Source organism: Dendrobium catenatum, unplaced genomic scaffold (assembly GCF_001605985.2).
Source record: "Dendrobium catenatum unplaced genomic scaffold, ASM160598v2 fragScaff_scaffold_1221, whole genome shotgun sequence".
Classification (NCBI taxonomy): domain Eukaryota; kingdom Viridiplantae; phylum Streptophyta; class Magnoliopsida; order Asparagales; family Orchidaceae; genus Dendrobium; species Dendrobium catenatum.
Window position 1 is genome coordinate 1,393,391 of NW_021319683.1, and position 20,744 is coordinate 1,414,134.

Here is a 20,744-nt window from a genome sequence, read left to right on the forward strand (position 1 = left end):
CTAAATAAAGATGATGGAGAGGAATCCTGCCAACTAGAATTTGTAAAATGCTTGCAACTTCAGAACACCAATGGCTTAGCTTTTGATATCAATTATCAGGTAACTCGAGTTCAGATCAACTACTTACTGGCAAGCTCAAATTTGAGCTCAAGTTCAAGTCGTGCTCATACATTGATATGAAGTTAAGATATTAACTTAAATTTTGTTCAATCTTTCACCGCCACCGTCGTACCTTATGAACATAAAGTGTAGCATTAAAATATAGTTTACCTTTTGTATCTTTACATTCATAATATTCCATCTTTTACCACCACCGTCGGACATTGCCGCTCGCCAGCAACCACCAATTCTTTTGCCGCCGCTTGCCGGCCGCCATCATCTTTAAACATTACTCTTTATTTATTACTTATAACTAAACAAGGAAAATTATTCAACTACATTTGCTTTATATTCATCCAAACAACACCAAAGACATTTGCATACAATTCTATCATAACAAAAATATGTTTTACGAATGAACGGTTTCGCTTTGATATCCTTATAATGTTTTTTTTTTGTGACAATTAGGACTTCGAACCTGAGCTGCGTGAGAGGAAATAGCTTCGCTCAACCAGCGAGCTGCATGTTTTTTTTTTCTTTTTTAAACCAAAGAGCTGCACGTGTGAACTCCCTTACAATGTTTTAGGTTACCTACATATGGATAATATATAGAAAAAAAAAATATCAAGATCAAAATTATAATTCTAGGAAAAATAGAATGGAAGAAAACAAAACATAATGCAACCAAAACCCTACCCATTACGCTGTCCTGCATGCCCAATTTATCTAAACCAAAATGACGGCCTCCCTTTTGTTTGGACTTTAGAATTTGAAATAAAATACTCAGGAATACTGCGACTTAGCCCCTACAAGACGCAGGGAAGATAGTTACGTGAGGAAAATTCTCAAGGAGCTGACAGATTAAGACACATGGACGGTGGATATTCATCCTCCAGCTCTTCTTCCTCCTATAAATGGAGGTCACTTCATCCACTTCCGCCACATCCCAGCTTTAGAGAACTAAACTTACCTAAAAAAAACCCCTCCTTTTCCATCCTTTTCTTTGAAAAGAGCCTGAAAATGTCTTGCTGTGGTGGAAACTGTGGCTGTGGCGATAGCTGCAAGTGCGGCAGTGGGTGCAGCGGGTAATATTTGAATTTTGTCCCGTTCATAATTTAAAATTTTATATTTAATATATATATATAGTTTCTTAATTTTTGCCCTTTATGTAATGATTTTCATAGAGATATTGCTCTTGCTATTGTCTTTTCTATCTGTAACTTTGGTAAATATCGTTTTTGTTGTCTTTGATGCGATATGCGTAGCTTAAGCACTTTAATATTGATTATTGTTTGCTAATGTTTCTGCTTTCTGTAATGATTTTCTGAGAACTATATGATGCTTCTTGTGGCTTTTCTTCAATCCAGACTTTAGGTTAAGGTTTTATATATTTGGGATGATTTTTTTATTATTTTAAAGTAGAAATTCAGTACAATTTTTTTTTACTTTAAAACTGGCCTAAAAAGCAGTAACAAAGGCTTCGTTTCGGACGGCTTTCTTATTGCTTCTTAAAATAATTAATTTTTGTTTTATAACTTTGTTTTAAGAAGCAGTAAAAAAGTTGTACCAAATAGGGCCTAAATCATGCCGTTTTCTTTCATTTATGACACCTTTTTTTTTCTGTGGGCTTAACTTCTCATAAAATAATTAAATGCTTATACATTTCACTGTTGGCCTTCAATTATATGTTGTTACAGCGTGTTTGAGGCAGCTTTCTAATTGTTTTGCTTTTTAGACATTCATTAATTTGGCTACCGTTTTCTTACTACTCTGCGTAAATTTTTGTAATAACAAGCTTCTTTTTACAATCCGATCTACTAATATTTGAGAGCTATGAAAAAACTGTTTAACTTTTTTTTTTAAAAATAAAAATTCATAAAAGTTTTATAATCACCTTTATAAAAAACTACCGATTGAAGAAAAAAATGGATGTATCAGGTGGCCAGATTTTAAACCCCCCTTTATTTTTCTTCTCTGACAATCTTGCTTAGTGATTTCTCCTCTTTCTATAGTAATTTCTTAGAACTACTTCCTGGTCTCTTCAGTCCAGATCTGGGCACTGTGTAAAAATTCTTATATTTTTCTTTTCTAATGATGCTTAAATTCCTTATTTAAGCTTTAGTTTTTCTTAGCGCCTGAATTTTTTTTTTTTTTTTAAATATTTCTTAGATGCAACATGTACCCTGGTTTGGCTGAGGAGAAGATCACCACAACTCAAACAGTAATTCTTGGACTGGTGCCAACAAAGGGGTATCTGATTCTTCTTATCTATTTAACTTTATTGATGTGGTTTTCTTCTTTAATAAGGAGAATAATCATTTTCTTATTAAACTTAGTCATAGGTTGGGAAGGCTTTTTTATGGCTTTTTGAAGCAATCTTTTGATACAAAATTTAAATTTTTTTACTAAAAAACGGTTTTCAGGAACAGTAAAAAGTCATCCCAAACGAAGTCTTAAGTTAATGTCTATTATCTTCTATGGTTTTTAAATTCTTGACATATCTTTTGACTTTAATCTATGATATAAAAATTATTCATGAATTGAATTTCATTATTTTTTATAATAGGTCTGTCAATCAACATTTGTGAAAATATTTTAGATTTTATTAAATATATTTTATATACTATTAAGATTTTATTAATAATATTTTATATACTATTAAAAATTAATCATTAAAATTTTAAAATCATACTTGTATCTGAATACAATGATATAGAACTATAGAGATGAGTAGATATAAGAACACAAGTTATAATTTGATTTTATATTAAGGTTTCGTTTGTGATGACTTTTTTACTGCTTCTTAAAGCAGCTTTCAAGTACAAAATTTTAACTTTTGTACTATAAAATTGTTCTAAAAAGTAGTAAGAAAGTCGTCCCAAATGAAGCCTAAAGTTCCGTTTATGATGACTATAGAGTTTTGTAAAGATGATTGTAAAGCTGTTGTGGAGAATGTTACTTTTTTAAAAACTCCTCTGAATATTAGAAATATATTGTTTTTTGAAAATAGAACAAGCTACCAAATGTTAGCAACTATGGTTGTAAAAATAGTTTACCACCATAGAAATTTATAGAAAGCAACGAAAAAGCTAGCAATAGCCAAATAAAATTCTGATTGCGATCTAAAAATACAAAGTAGTGAGAAAGTTATCCTAAACAAACTCTAAGAGGAAATTAAGTAATAATCATATAATTCAACTAAATCAATCAATTCTTTTCTATATATTTGTGCTTATTAATTTTTGTTTAATTTATATTTTTTTGTCTTAACAGAAAACTTGAGGGATTTGAGATGGCTGAGGGATCTGAGCATGGGTGCAAGTGTGGATCCAACTGCACCTGTGACCCATGTAACTGCAAATGAAATAAACTTGAAGGAGGAGCTTGGTTTGGTGTTTGCCTGGTTTGTTAATCAAGAGTCTATGAAGAATTAATAAGATGCCTATGTGCCATGTATGTTTTATGCATATATGATGATATGATGCAAACCATACATGATACATGCATGCATGATGGTCATGACTAGTTTGTGTTGGCAGCCTATCTATGTTTGTCTTGTGTTGTGTGTGACATTTTATATTAATGGTGAAAAGAATATAGCTCCTTCTTAATTTTTTTTCCATGGTTATTATACGATCAATTTATACCGTGTGGTTATAACCTCTAAGGCCTCATTTGGGACAGCTTTTTTATTGCTTCTTAAAGCAGGTTTTTAATGCAAAAATTAATTTTTTTGTACTAAAAAATTATTTTAAGAAGCGGTAAAAAAGCTGTCCCAAATATAACCTAATTAAAATGAATTGTGATGAGAATGTGATTATGTACTTTTATATACTTGTGGATTGGAAATATATTTTACAAAATGACATTTTTTTAGTTTGAATATAAATTAATTAATGTTGAGTTTTATTTCCACAAGCTCAATTCAAATTAAATGAAAATAAAATACAAAGAATTATATTTTAATCAACAATATATTACATGGAACCCTAGATTTAATGAAAATATACTTTAAGATTTTATTTAGTAAAGAAGCTTCAACATTAGGGTTGTTGTTGTTGTTAAGACTCACTCTACTGACTTTAGCAATATGGCACATTAGTTATGATGGTTAGTTGTTTGGCTGCAACTTTTTATAAAGACAATTATGAAGATATTGAGAGGAAAAATTATTTATTGAAAGCTGTAATGATTATTATAAATATTTTTGAAAAAGTTGGATAGAGAGTTTTTACTATCAATCTCTAATAGATTTAAGTTTCATTTGGGCGGCTTTCTTACTGCTTCTTAAAGCAATTTTTCAGTATAAAATTTTAACTTTTTATACTAGAAAGATAGTTTAAGAAGCAATAAGAAAGTCGTCCCAAACGAAGGCTTAGTTATAAAAAATAGTTTCTCATCCCATATATATTTTTTGAAAAGCTATAAAGAACATGAGATAAATAGAAATGTGACAGCAATTTGAAAAAAATCATAGTGAAGAGGTTATCCTAAACAAACCATTAATAAAAATTCTCTTCTATTTTTCAATCATATGTATGCAAGTAAGATACTTGAATCTTAAAATGTGGTATAAGTGTGAATACTTAATTGGAAATCATATTCTTATATTATTGTGAGGATTGGATTTATTACTATAGTAAATTCTTTTCTTAACTTAATTCTTATACGCTAGCAACTATAAGGTCAATTTATCTTATTGACACACATGTTAATGCCAACCAACTTTATCACCCATTATTACAAATAATACTGACACACGCCACCTCCTATAAAGTTAAGGCACGCCATATATAAAAATGCATATGCTTGCCGAATTTATTGTTCAACATCATTAATAACATCTATGCACACCATCGTTCATAAGGCCAATGCACGTCCTCGACAAAAATATTGGCACCCACCGACTTTGTTGCCCACTATCACAACTAAAAAACACACTTCATTACATATAATGCCGATACATACCGTCAATACAAACTCCAATGCCCATCAACTTTATGGTGTGCCATCACAATCAAATTTCAACGTGCATCACCTATAAGATGATGCATGATGTCAACAAAAAATTTCAATGCTAGACAAATTTATTACCCATCATTGATAATAATGTCAACATCCACTATCGCCTATAATACTAATGCATTTAATCGATTAGGGGTGTAAAAATGGGTCAACAGATTGGGTTCAGGTTCTACTCAAAATTAACTTGACTTGAATATAGTCCACCTGAATCCAGCTCGTTTAATAAACGGGCCAAAAAATCAAACCTGAACCTGCCCGCTAGCAACCCAAACCCGGCCTGATAACCCATTTTAATTAAAAAAAATCATATTTTATTAGGTTACTAGTACTAAAAGCCCCATCTGCGACCTCCAACATTGTTTGCTAGACCTTAAAAGTGCCCTTAAGAGGAGACCTTGGGCCTCCTCCAACTTCATTTCTAACTCCATTTTGGAGTTGAAAAACAGGCAACAAATTTACCTTGATAACATTCAAATCTCTCCTTTGGACAATCATTTAAATACTACTCTTAAATGTATCAATGTGTAACTAGTCAGTTTTCAAGCCTCTTGGGCTTCTTGGATTTCTCAAAGGGCTAAAGAGAGATGGTTATATCAAGGGGAAGATGACCTTGATTTTTTGTATGCCAAAATTCATGACAAAAGGAACTTAAATAATTTCTATGAAATTTTCAATGCCAATAGCTCCCTCACATCTCATCAAGACATTGCTGCTGCCTTCATTCAACATTTTAAAGGTTTCTTCAACTCTCCAAAATTGATTAATGCTGATAATTTCTCGATCCACGCTGGAAATTTCATTCCCCCCAATCTGACTACCTCCTTGGTAGTTCCTTTCTTTTATGAAGAAATCAAAAATGTTGTTTTTGAAGGGAATGATTCCTACACTCTTGGTTCGGATGGTTTTTCTTTTGCCTTATATAAAAGATCTTAGCACATGATTGGCCCACACGTTTGCGAAGCGGTGATGGATTTTTATACTTTTAGTTTTTTACCAAGAGGTGTTAAGGCCACTGCAATCACTTTAATTCCTACAGGAGCTCGTGTATCTTCCATCTCTGACTATAGGCCAATCTCTCTTTGCATTGTGTTGTATAAGATTATGGCTAAACTGATTGCTAATAGACTTAAACAAGTGCTGTCTCTCATTATACATGAAAGTCAGGTGGGGTTTATTCAAAAAACGGTGTTCTACTGATAATATTCTTTTAGCCTCTAAGAGTCTCAAAGGCTTCAACTCTTTAAGTAATACTTTATGTGTGAAGTTGGATATTCTCAAAGCTTTTGATTATATGTCTCATGATTTTCTGTTTTATAGATTGAGACAAAAGTTTTCCGGAAAAATTTATTAAATGGGTGAAAGGATGCATCTCCAATGTTTATTTCTCTATTGTATCAACGGCTCCCTCAATGGATTTTTCAGCTCCTCCTCGGGCCTGTGTCAGGGATGTCCATTATCCCGTTACTTTTTTGTATTGTTATAGATGGGTTTTCTTGCAGCATGCTTCATGCAAACCCCGATTTTTTAGGCCCACAAATTAATGGTTGCTATATTAATCATCTCATATGTGCGGATGATGTCTTGGTCTTTGGATATGCCTCTCCTGCTAATAATGTTTGCCTAGCCAACACTCTTTCCATTTTTGCTAATGTTTCGGGGCTTTTCATCAACCCTTCTAAGAGCTCTATCCTCTCTTAAAAAAATGTCTTATTTCCGGATCACATTTGTGATATTTTGGGTATCCCTCATATGAGCTTATTTCTCAAATACTTGGGTATTCCTATCTCTTCCTCTCGGCTCAATTCTATTCACTTCCAACCACTATTGAGTAAAATTTTTACTCTACTTGCTAGTTGGAAAATAATTTTTCTTTCTTTTGCAGGTAGAGTGCAATTTTTAGAATTGACTATTGCTAACACAATTGCTTACTAAATTAGAGGATCCATCATACCCAAGGCGTGCTACAAAGTTATTTCTAGACTATGCTCTAGATTCTTATTCCATGGCCGGATTTTTGATAAGAAAATTCATTTAGTTTCTTGGTTTAAAATTACTCTATTTAGACATTTGGGGGGCCTCAGCATACTATATATTGATGCATTTTATCATGCTAGTTATTGCTCATTTTTGTGTTGGTTTTTTGCTACATACAGTTTGACTATTTCCTGGTTTAAAGAGAAGTATTTATTCCCTTGGAAACCCCTCCCAACTAATGCTTCTAAATTCTGGAAGAAGATCTGTGCTACTGCTCAGAAGGTTAAAAGCTCTATTTCTTTGAATGTTTCAACTAATTGCAACTTTTCTATGGCTTGAGACCATTGGTATAACGGGAAGTTGCCGCATGATATTTTACCCATCTTTCAGTTTGAGTTGTCTTTTGTTAATAGCTATATTAACAACAACCGTAGGGATGTCCCCTCTTCTTTCCCGGATCTGTTTCTTTCTGAGCTCTCGGGTATTACCATATGCGAGCAAATAGTTGTGTCTTGGGATGGCTTACATAATCCTACTCTCTCTACTTTTTACTCTAGTTTTCTTGGCAATTTGGAGGAGGTTGTTTGGTTCAAGTTTATATGGCATAAACATCACTCTCTAAGATTTTCTTCTTGTGCATGGATGACAATTTTAGACAGGTTAAAAATTTATATATGCTATCCACTGATATTAACGATATGTGCGAGACCTTTATAAAATTATTAATTTTTTTTAATTAGACCTTTATAAAATAATTAAATTATAAAAATTATCTACTCTACGTAATAATAGAAAAATACATAAATAGACAAAAAGTAATAGAAATAGAAAAATAATGATGACCCATCATTAAGCACGGATCAAGGCCATCCACCGATTTCCTGTAGGACATGTTTATAAATATGGAGTTTGAGCTAGTTAGTGAATAGGCAATCGAACGGCTCAGATTGCTAAAGAAGAATACAATTTCTTAACCTTGCTCGCGTGGTTCTAGAACCCTAGAACAGCAGAGAAGAGAAGAAGACGGAAGAGCAGCGAAGAAAAAAGCCAAAAGATGGACAAAAGCATGCTCGGCGATCTGGATAACCTTCCAGAGGAGGACAAAGTCCGAATGTCAACGATGATTGATCAGCTCCAGATCCGTGACAGGTTCCTCTTATTCCTTTTAGCACGTATTGAGCTGGATTTTCTTTTATTTTCTTGAAAATTCTGGAATGATTGCTTTTGGTTGATTCGAATCAGTAAAGCAACCATTTTTCGCTAGGGTTTTGTTCATGTTAGAAACTTGGAGGAATTTTGTCCATTCTTTGAGATTTCAGCTCTTACTGTGGGGGATGGCTATAAGGGTGGTTTATTGATTCACATGGGATGGTATTCCTTGTATCTTATACCCTGTTAAAATGGAGCTTTTGGAATATTGGAGGTGATTTGCTGGCTTGAATGCTGGTTTGAACTGCTAAAAACATGGAAGCTTGGTGGTTATTTTTGATATGTTGGCTTCATTAGGCACGTCTATCCCTTCCAATATGTTGGTAAGAAAGCAAATAACTTAAATGATACTTACAAGCTTTTACTGCATTCCCTTTGATGTCTTCTATGACACTACAGAACTATTTTATGAAATTGATTACTGTTGCGGGCTTGAATATACGCGGCGATAGAGTTTTAACTATACGTCTTAGCTTTGCACGGATATCCAGCACACACACACAGAGAAAATAAAACTTTTTACGTGGAAAACCCTTAAAAGGGGAAAAACCACGAGGCCTAGCGGCGAGCACGTCGGGCCTTCAGTAGAACGTCGGGCCTTAAGCAGAATGTTGGGCTTGAACGTCGGGCCTTCAGCAGAACGTCGGGCGTGAATGTCGGGTCTGAACGTCGGGCCTGAATGTCGGGCCTTTAGGTGGTGGTGCAACGAAGCTCCGACGATGGTCCGACGAGGTTCCAGCGGCGGTCCGACGAGCTCCGATGGTGGTCCGGCGAGATTCCGTCGGTGGTCGAGGAGCTTCTTCCTTCTCTTCTCCTCCTCTCTTCTTCTCTTCCTTCTTTTCTCCTCTTCTCTTCTTCTTTTCCCTTCTTGCTTGAGTCCTCTCTTGTGAAAAATGAGGGCTATATTTATAGATTTTCTGGAGTGGCATAGCTCGTAAATAGGCGTGAGATCAGGGGCGAATAGGGAGTGGTCGAATGGACGGCCGATATTGAATTCTATGACCGTGCACCGTTCGTTGGACATTTGAAGACCTTAATGATGTCAGAATTCTGTGATCTTGGGCTCGTTGGATTCGTCCTGTCGAGTCGTTCGATTCGAGTATAAGCTCGTTAAAATTGGAGACCGTTTGGTAACTCAAATTGCAGTTTAAACCTTCCAATAGCACTTCGGGTCCATGATTTGGACCCATTTGGGCTCAGATTGGGTTGAATTTGGTGTCATAGTTCTGAGACGCTCAGTTTGATTGTAAGCTTGCTGAAATCGGAGTTCACGTGCTCTTGGATTTAATTTTTGAAGTTTTAAATTTGGGTTTTTCCTTGAGATTCATGCCTGATCAAGACAATTTCATGATAACGTATCAGTTGCCCCCCTTTTTTCGGATGTCGAAGCTCCATGAGTCCGAAAATGCTTGTTCCAAAATTTTACACGGGCCAAATTGTAAAAATTTGCGTTAAAAAAATTAATAACTTGCTCGAATTTGATCATAGAGGCCCCGTTGAGCTCTGAAAGTATCGAAATCGAGTACAAAACGTCGAAAACCATGTCCAAGGACCCCAAAAACGTTGAATTTGGACTTTCCGGGACAAAAATCGGGCAAAAATATATTCTGTAACTTATAATTTAAATAATAAAATATGTATAATTATATCAACTCTTCTCTGGTGGATGAGTGGTAAGTCTTTTGTCATCCATGCCCAAGGTCTTGGATTCGAATCCAGGAGAAGGCATGAATTTTTTGGTGATGACGTGACAGCGACATGCAAAACGGATCGATGACGTGGCAGTAGCATGCGGATCGATGACGTGACACCTATAACCTGTTAGTTCGTGGGTGACATGGCCATGACATAGATCGTGGATGACGTGGCACCCATGACCTGTTGGGTCATGACTGACGTGGCCACGACACAGATCGTGGATGACGTGACACCCATGACTTGTTGGGTCATGGCTGACGTGGTCACGACATGCAGAATCGTGGCTGATATGGAAATACCATGCAGGACGGATCGATGACGTGGTAATGTCACATATGACGGATTGGTGACATGGCGCCCATATGCAGGGCGGATTGATGACGTGGCGCTGACATGGCTGATGACGTGGCATCCGATTTTTTTACTCACCCTTCTTCCTATAAATAGGCTCCCCTCTGGGCCTTATTCCTTGCACCTTCTCCTTCTTTTCTTCTCATCTTTTTCCTCTATCCTTACAATTGAGGCATTCCCTTGGTCTTCCAAGACTCCCCTCTTTGCAAGGAAGTCTCGAGATTATCCCTTATCCTTTTCTTCCTATATTCTTACAATTGAGGTCTTCCATTGATCTTCCAAGGCCCCTCTCTTTGCAAGGAAGTCCGGAGATTATCCCTTATTTCCTCCATCTTCAGGAGAAATGTCAGGTGATCGTCTTCCACCGAGAGATCCTGTTATCCGGGGAGCCCCCATCCCCCAGCATGATTGTGAGCAGAGGTCAAATAAGGAAGCGAGGGTAGATGAAACAGCATCGACGGTTACAAATGACTTCCTATTTCTTTTTCGCAAGAATTATAATTTTTCGAATGATGTGAAGACGATGGTCCCTAGGAGGTCTGATCGAGCTAGCCTTCCTCCTTCCGGGTACTTGACCGTTTCTTAGACCCACTTACGGGCTGTGTTACGCTTTCCACCTTCTACCGAGTTGATTGAAGTTTTACAAAGGTGCGGAGTGAACTTATCCCAATTTTCATTTAGAACGATGTTGGTGACTGTGGGATTGATTGCTCTCTTCCGTGATCGGGAAGCTACTATGACACCAGAGCACCTTTCACGGATGGGTCGGTTCACCAGTGATACGTATGAGCGTGTGACCTTTAGATCCAAATGGTTGGATGTGCGTATCCGTGATCCTTCGAAAAACTGGACAAATGCATTTTTCTTTGTGAAGAATGATTGGGGCTTGATAGAGAAGTGGGGGAAGATGAAGGATCTGTCATCCCCTCTGCATGTCAGTGAATACGATATAATGAGAATCTTGAAGGTTCCTGATCTCGATCTTCTATTTGAGGTTCGTCACATGAGTAAATACACCGAGGAAGAGTTCTTATTCAAGATTGGTCTGTTATTCCATGCTGGGAGGTCTGATGTAAGAATGTTGAAGCCGACTTCCAGGGTCCCTGAGCACCCTACCTCAACTGCAAAAGCGGCTCCTAAATGACCGGCAAGAGATGAAGATCCTCAGGTTTTGAAGAATAAGAGGGTGGAAGGGACTGCCACAAATACTGACAAAGTTTTATCTGGCTCTTCCCCAACCAAATTGCATATCCCTGAGGATGTTTTGAACCACCAATGTATCGGACACAATAAAACTAGCAATTTGGTGAGTAACATATCCCAATGCTTTTATCTCCTTTTCTTATAGGGTGACTTCTAATAAGCTTTTCTTTTTATTTCAGCTGTCACGTCTTGTGATCGAGATTAATGACTGGAACAGTGAATTTGTCAAGATCAAGTATCTTCACGGGAAGTTCAAGCGAAAGTATGACCATAAGGTCAAGGAGATAAATATGCTTGAAGAGGAGTTGAACGAGTGCAGAACTGAGTTGGCTAATACAATGCACTCCGTATCTCTCCAAAATCGGCAGACAGATCGACATCAAATAGATCTGGAGGAGGCTCAAGCGACAATCACCAAGCTTTTGAAGGATCATAAGGCTTCTGAAGAGAAGATAGCATCACTGGTAGCAAAAGATAAAAAGTCTCAAGCTCTTATAGCTGAGAAGGAGGCTGCTTTGTCTGGCATAGAACCTTCGAGAGTTATTGAAGATTTGAAGAAGTCTATAGCTTTCAAGACTATCATTCAGGATCATGTCCAGGAGGCTCGAGATCATGTCTATGATATAGAAGTGAAGGCCTTGAAGCAGCAGTGTACTGAAGATGGATTCATTCGGGGCTTTTTGAAGGGGGTTCACCTGATGCAGCGGAAGACCGGATTTCATGTCGAAGGGGTGATCTCTAGCCAGGCTTCAGATGACTTTCCTTCAGGTTCTGACGGTGATTAAGGACCTTCCGAAGATCACTCTATGCCTCATCACCGTCAGAACCTGAAGGAAAGTCATCTGAAGCCTGGCTAGGGATCACCCCTTCGACATGAACTCCGGTCTTCCGCTGCATCAGGTGAACCCCCTACAAAAAGCCCCGAATGAATCCATCTTCAGTACACTGCTGCTCCAAGGCCTTCACTTCTATATCATAGACATGATCTCGAGCCTCCTGGACATGATCCTGAATGATAGTCTTGAAAGCTATAGACTTCTTGAAATTTTCAATAACTCTCGAAGGTTCTGTGCCAGACAAAGCAGCCTCCTTCTCAGCTATAAGAGCCTAAGACTTTTTATCTTTTGCCACCAGTGATGTTATCTTCTCTTTAGAAGCCTTCTGATCCTTTAAAAGCTTGGTGATTGTCGCTTGAGCCTCATCCAGATCTATTTGATGCCGATCTGCCTGCCGATTTTGGAGAGATACGGAGTGCATTATATTGGCCAACTCAGTTCTGCACTCGCTCAACTCCTCTTCAAGCACCTTTACCTCCTTGATCTTATGGTCATACTTCCGCTTGAACTCTCCCTGAAGATACTTGATCTTGATAAATTCACTGTTCCAGTCATTAATCTCGATCCCAAGACGTGACAGCTGAAATAAAAAGAAAAGCTTATTAGAAGTCACCCTAGAAGAAAAGGAGATAAAAGCATTGGGATATGTTACTCACCAAATTGCTAGTTTTATTGTGTCCGATACATTGGTGGTTCAAAACATCCTCAGGGATATGCAACTTGGTTGGGGAAGAGCCAGATAAAACTTTGTCAGTATTTGTTGCAGTACTTTCCATCCTCTTCTTCTTCAAAACCTGAGGATCTTCATCTCTTGCCGGTCGTTTAGGAGCCGCTTTTGAAGTTGGGGCAGGATGCTCAGGGACCCTGGAAGTCGGCTTCAACATTCTTGCATCAGACCTCCCAGCATGGAATAACAGACCAACTTGAATAAGAACTCTTCCTCGGTGTATTTACTCATGTGACGAACCTCAAATAGAAGATCGAGATCAAGAACCTTCAAGATTCTCATTATATTTTATTCACTAACATGCAGAGGGGATGGCAGATACTTCATCTTCCCCCACTTCTCTATCAAGCCCCAATCATTCTTCACAAAGAAAAATGCATTTGTCCAGTTTTTTGAAGGATCACAGGTACGCACATCCAACCATTTGGATTTAAAGGTCACACGCCCATACGTATCACTGGTGAATCGACCCATCCGTGAAAGGTGCTCTGGTGTCATAGTAGCTTCCCGATCACGGAAGAGAGCAATCAATCCCACAATCACCCACATCGCTCTAAATGAAAATTGGGATAAGTTCACTCCGCACCTTTGTAAAATTTCAATCAACTCGGTAGAAGGTGGAAAGCGTAACCCAGCCCGTAAGTGGGTCTAAGAAACGGTCAAGTACCCGGAAGGAGGAAGGCTAGCTCGATCAGACCTCCTAGGAACCATCGTCTTCACATCATTCGAAAAATGATAATTCTTGCGAAAAAGAAATAGGAAGTCATTTGTAACCGTCGATGCTGTTTCATCCACCCTCGCTTCCTTATTTGACCTCTGCTCGCAATCATGCTGGGGTATGGGGGCTCCCCGGATAACAGGATCTCTCGGTGGAAGACGATCACCTGACATTTCTCCTGAAGATGGAGGAAATAAGGGAAAATCTACGGACTTCCTTGCAAAGAGAGGGGCCTTAGAAGATCAAAGGAAGGCCTCAATTGTAAGGATATAGGAAGAAAATGATAAAGGATAATCTCCAGACTTCTTTACAAAGAGAGGAGCCTTTGAAGACCAAGGGAATGCCTCAATTGTAAGGATAGAGGAAAAAGATGAGAAGAAAAGAAGGAGAAGGTGCAAGGAATAAGGCCCAGAGGGGGGCCTATTTATAGGAATAAGGGTGAGTAAAAAAATCGGGTGCCACGTCATCAGTCATGTCAGCGCCACATCATCAATCCGCCTTGCATATGGGCGCCATGTCACCAATCCGTCATCTGTGACATTAACACGTCATCAATCCGTCCTGCATGGTATTGCCATATCAGCCACGATTCTGCATGTCGTAACCACGTCAGCCATGACCTAACAAGTCATGAGTGCCACGTCATCCACGATCTGTGTCGTGGCTACGTCAGTCATGACCCAACAGGTCATGGGTGCCACGTCATCCACGATCTGTGTTGTGGCCATGTCACACACGACCCAACAGGTTATAGGTGTCACGTCATCGATCCGCATGCTACTGCCACGTCATCGATCCATCCTGCATGTCGCTGTCACGTCATCACCAAAAAATTCATGCCTTCCCCTGGATTCGAACCCAAGACCTTAGGCATGGATGACAAAAGACTTACCACTCATCCACCAGGGAAGAGTTGATATAATTATACATATTTTATTATTTAAATTATAAGTTACAAAATATATTTTTGCCCGATTTTTGTCCCGGAAAGTCCAAATTCAACTTTTTTGGGGTCCCCGGACACGTTTTTCGACGTTACGTACTCGATTTCGATACTTTCAGAGCTCAACGCGGCCTCTATGATCAATTTCGAGCAAGTTATTAATTTTTTGAACGCAAATTTTTACGATTTGGCCAGTGTAAAATTTTGGAACAAGCATTTTCGGACTCCTGGAGCTTCGACATCCGAAAATAGGGGGGCAACTGATACGTTATCATGAAATTATCTTGATCAGGCACGAATCTCGAGGAAAAACCCAAACTGAAAACTTCAAAAATTAAATCTAGGAGCACGTGAACTCCGATTTCAGCAAGCGTACAGTCAAACTGAGCGTCTCAGAAATACGACACCAAATTCAACCCAATCCGTGCCCAAATGGGTGCGAATCATGGACCCGAAGCGCTGTTGGAAGGTTCAAACCACAATTTGAGTTACCAAACTGTCTCCGATTTTAACGAGCTTATACTCGAATCGAACAGCTCGACGAGACGAATCCAACGAGCCTAAGATCACAGAATTCCAACATCATTAAGGCCTTCAAATGTCCAACGAACGGTGCACGATCGTAGGATTCAATATCGGCCGTCCATTCGACCACTCCCTATTCGCCCCTGATCTCACGCCTATTTACGAGCTATGCCACTCCAGAAAATCTTTAAATAGAGCCTTCATTCTTCATAAGAGAGGACTCAAGCAAGAAGGGAAGAGGAGAAGAGAAGGAAGAAGCTCCTCCTCGACCACCGACGGAACCTCGCCGGACCACCACCGGAGCTCGACGGGCCACAGCCGGAACCTCGCCGGACCACCACCGAAGCTCGCCGGACCGTCGCCGGAACCTCTCCGGACCATCATCGGAGCTTCGTTGCACCATCACCTCAAGGCCCGACATTCAGGCCTGACGTTCAGGCCCAACATTCTGCTTAAGGCCCGACGTTCTACTGAAGTCCCGACGCTCTGCTTAAGGCCCGACGTTCTAATGAAGGCCCGATGCTTTGTTCAAGGCCCGACGTTCTGCTCAAGGCCCAACGTTCTGCTCAAGGCCCGACGTTCTGCTTAAGGCCAGACTACCAACTAACACTCGAACTTCCAGGTGACGCTAGGGTACTATCAAGTGACACCGGGTTTAACACCAGACTTCTACCGAACAGTTGCTAGTTATAATCTGATCGCCCTTAGAGGCGAGTCAGCCCTTTGTAACCGACTCAAATTCTAGATGAATCATTTTCAACAGGGCTAGGCCTTGTGGTTTTTCCCCTTTTAAGGGTTTTCCATGCAAAAAGTTTTGTTTTCTCTGTGTGTGCTGGATATCCGTGCAAAGCTAAGACGTATAGTTAAAACTCTATTGCCGCGTATATTCAAGCCCGCAACAATTACAAATATTTTGTTTTGTAAACATTTGAGATTTGTGGCGCCTCTATTGGACTTCCAATAATTATGCTAAGGTTATTCCAAAGGATGTGAAAATTTCTTTTTCACCATGTTCCTGCATTTTAAGGTGTGAGATTTGGTACGAATCAAATATGAGAATTATAAAGTCTTATGTGAACAGGAAATTCCATGCCAGCTTCTTTGCAATTGCACTGTAAATTGAAACTGTGTTGTGAGCTAGTGATAAGGATAATTGAGTTCAATTTTTGAGGAGCTACCCTTTCATATACATTCCCGAGTCTGTCCTACCGTTGTAGTTCTTAGTATAAAATTTTCCTTTTGCACGACGTGATTTCATCTTATGTTAGCAATTCAGAATGATTATTTGAACATGGTATTTGATAGGTAGGTCAAAGCTTAAAGGAGGTACCATTGATGACAGTCCTAATTTTACTTTTACTTTATGAATAGATCTCCTATAGAGATTCAATCCATTGCATTAAGCTCCCATCACTGCAGAGTTTTGTGACGGTTTATGTACGTAGTCTGCATTTGTAGGTAGTGTTGTGTTTATGACCCAACTAAGATGTTTTTAAAATTGTTTTGTGCACTATTCCAATATTTAAACTTTTGATATTCCTTTTACATTGAATGACCTTTTATATGTGGATGAGTTAGTGTGCTATACTATGAAGAACAAAAGTCCTAGAAGGCCATATGTTGTAATGTGGAACATGCTTGCATAATTAAACATTCATAAGCATAGGAACGCAATAGCCAACATGTTGAGCAATTCTCTTTTTTTTTTTCTTTCTTGTAGAAGGTACTGATATTTCTTAACACCCTTGATATAACTCAAGCATGTTGTGGGTCTCCGAAAGGAAATGCTCGTGTGAGTTAGAATGCAAATAGTATGATCGCACTATCACGGATGACAAAATAATCACAACCCTTTACACTCTACGCAAACATACCAATAGAAGAGCAGATTGAATCATACAATGATTATCCATAGAAAATAGCGGTTGTCACTTACACATCTTGATGGATAATGATATGAATGATTCAAAAGTCATGGGATTTCCCCATTAAATACATCAGCTCGAAGGAGATATTTGATGTGGGTGTCTTCTTCCCACGAGTGCAAACCCTCGTGATTAATTACATCTTAGGCTTTAACTTAAAAACACTTTCAATTATGGACGCTATTTTATTCTATTCTTGGTTTGGTATATAGTGAAATTCTTAGGTTCTTCTAATCCAAGGGAGATAGGCTCAATGGACTTTTCAACACACTCAAAGATCATGCAATCATCCTATCAATCTAAGGGGAATGAATCAAGAGAGAAGACATCACACTTAAAACATACAAGAGAGAATGATGGAAGAAATATCATCAATGTGACGTAGATAAGTGAGATTTATAGCCTCCCAAGAATGAAGAGCTCACTCAACAATAAGACATACAATGATATACTCATAACGTCAGGCTTCGATCCTAAATCTAGAGTTGTACCGATGCTCCCGACTTAGCTAATGCAAGACAGTGAGGGGCCTTATAATTCAAATCTCACTAGGGATTTAAGCAGCCATGACCTAAATTTAGAACCTTACTCGGAAAGGGATATTAGCTAAAACTCCATCTAGAATTTTAAACTTATGCAGTCCAGTCTTATGTAAATATAAGACTGGTGGGGGTATAAAAGAGGAATATGCATCGAGTCTGGTCATGAACTGTAATATATTAATTCAATGATGAACTATCCCTCTATGTGATAAAAATAAAATCTACATGTTTGACTCAGGCTATGCATGAAGGGTAGAGCTAATCAAAACAAGCCGGAAGCTACCATAAAGTGGGTTGGATTTATAATATGAGTTGTATTATGAAAAAATGATCCAAGAGGAGTCATGTATTAGGTTTTGAAAGCATGTTGATTAATTTTAAGCAATATATTTCTTTTATCTTGATTAGACAAATTTTATTTTTTATAGAAAATTTAACATTCTTAGAGTAACGTGAAGTCGAGTCACTCCAAGCAAAACAATTAAGAAATCTAATAAAGCAAGTAGTTCTAGTGCACAAACAAATTAAACACACCAATCATCCAATAATAAATACTTAATAATAAATAAGAGGCTAGAAGTGCAGTTGGGTTCTGCAGTATGCCTCAAAAAAAGAAAGATAGTCTAGCTCTACCATAATTACAACTCAGTCTAAAATTATACATCAATGAAATGGTATATAGGGTCTTGATTAGGGTTGTAAACGAGTCGAGTTGAGCTCAAGTCAGGGGAGTGTTCGAGCTTGACTCATGAGTCCAATACTGAGCTCGAATGCGAGTCGAGTCGAGCTCGACTTGCTACAATGAAACGAGCTCGTCGAGCAGCTCGATTTCGCCTGCCATTCGAAATCGTGAGGCTCCGACGTCTTCTGCAAGCGACAGACCGTCCGTTAAACGCCTTTCGTGCTAGTCCTATCAGCATGCTGCACGAGCAGACATGACTGCCTTGAGCCACGCGAGCGCCTCAACATGATTAGACAGGAAGATTAAAACATTTAGTATTTATTTTTAGGCGGGATTAGACGGGTTAAAATTTAATAAATAAAATAAAAAGCATTTTAAAAATATTAATAGTGAATCGAGCCGGCTCGTGAGCTCGCAAGCCGAGTGTCAACCAAACTCGAACTCGAATTCATTTATTAAACGAGCTCGAGTTTGAGCTCAAGCTCGACTCGTGAGCTCGATAAGCTTGGCTCTTAAGCCCATAAATAAGTCGAGCTCGAGCTGGCTCGACTCACTTAAGCCCCTAGTCTTGATTGATCTTCATATGTTTGACCTCCTGCCTTCTTAAATACCTACACACCTACATAGCTTTCCTAGCTAAAATTATTTATATAAAATATATTTACATATGCTCCCTACAAAATAGAGATTAACATAATTATGATAAAGTAATTATGTTTACATCAAGACCTAATCCTTATGACCACATTTCAAAGGGCTTAGTAATCCTTGCGATACCTATTAGAGAGCACATTTATAATGATAATTACAATATTTTTATTAGCTTCTTGGGAACATGGCCACATATATGAGATATTTTTAGAAAAATTATAACCACTTAAGGGTAAGTGTTCACTCATCAATTCACAAAATAAGAAACAAAATAATTATAAACAATCTAAAATAAAACATCACATCATAACATCATAAATGCAAATGGAAAAATAAAAAAAATTTCAAAATGTTATCCTAGCTATATCATACTCTAGGATGCCTACAAAAATGAGCTCTCCATTCTTGGAAGTCTATAAATTCCACTCATCCACATCATACTGATAACATCTCTTTCATCTTTTTCTCTTTTATGCTTTATGTGCGATTTCTTCTCTTGATTTCTTCCCTTCAAACCGACCAGATGATTTTGTGTGTTGAATATCCCGTTGAGTCTATCTCCTTTGGATTAGAAGAACCTAGGAATTCCACTATACACCAAACTAATAACGTCCCTAATCGAGAGTGTTCTTAGGTTGAGGCCTAAGATGTAATTAACCACTAGGGCTTATGCTTGTGAAAAATCGACACCCATATCAAATAAATCTCATTTGAGTTGATGTATCAAGTATGAGAGATCTCATGACTCTTGAAATATATATATCATTATTCATCAAAATGTGTAGGTGAAAGCCATTTTTTTCATAGGTAATCATATGTATGACTCGATATATTTTTCCATTGACCTGCTCGTGTAGAATGTAAAGATCTATGACCATTTTATTCTAAGGGATAGTACGATCATACTCTTTGCATTCTAACCCCTGCAAGCATACCCTTTTGAAAACCCATAACAACAACATTGTTAAACAACACCCAATTATTTTGGATCTACTTTATGCAAAAAAAAGCATGTAGATGAGAATACAACTTTTAAAGGTAAAAGTGGGTGGCAAAGTGGAATAGTACTTGAGGTGTAATATGCGATAAGTGGATATCATGTTAACTTGAAAGGCAAATTTATAAAATTATAATAAAGTTGTCAATGACATATGGATCAACTATTATTGATGTGAAACATTCAAGGATTGCACATGAAATTCATTAAGATTCACAAAATTTACTCAAGTAAGATTAGACCTTTCGTAAATTAAGATTCAAGCATTTTCCATTGAAGAAGTATTATGATAAGCAATTTCAAGCTAGTGTTTAGGAACGATTAATAATGAATCTCAAAGTTCACAACAAAGCAAATGCGGGAAATTAATAAAATCCCACGACTAATGTTTAGAAATTTCACAATGAGTACCTTGATCACTCACACTCAATTCGGGTTAGCGGGAGAAGGCCTTTAACAAACTCAACGATGCCACGAAGATGGTGGCCACACCAAGGGCCTTTAGCCACGGAGAGGTTGACGGTGACGAGGAGGGCGTGAATGCTTGGCTTTCGAGACTCCAAGTGTACTTTGAAAGTTGGCGGTCGTAGATGCTTGCAAGGATCGGGACGACTCTCTCCAAGTACTCTTCCACGATCT

At 38.1% G+C, this 20,744-nt stretch overlaps 2 protein-coding genes across 2 annotated transcripts in view; both read left to right on the forward strand.

The window, feature by feature from the left end:
• Positions 1-939: 939 nt before the first annotated feature.
• Positions 940-3,710, forward strand: LOC110108418 (metallothionein-like protein type 2). The gene is made up of 3 exons (XM_020839047.2): positions 940-1,184; positions 2,269-2,349; positions 3,373-3,710. The coding sequence occupies exons 1-3, from the start codon at positions 970-972 to the stop codon at positions 3,461-3,463; spliced, it is 387 nt and encodes a 128-aa protein (XP_020694706.1). The 5' UTR covers positions 940-969; the 3' UTR covers positions 3,464-3,710.
• A 4,303-nt stretch (positions 3,711-8,013) lies between these two features.
• The window catches only part of LOC110108414 (mitochondrial import inner membrane translocase subunit Tim9), a 33,174-nt gene continuing 20,443 nt past the window's right edge, over positions 8,014-20,744 (forward strand). The window contains exon 1 of the mRNA XM_020839043.2: positions 8,014-8,247. Coding sequence (XP_020694702.1) covers positions 8,153-8,247 — 95 coding nt within the window. The 5' untranslated portion in view covers positions 8,014-8,152. The remainder of the gene's footprint in view (positions 8,248-20,744) is intronic.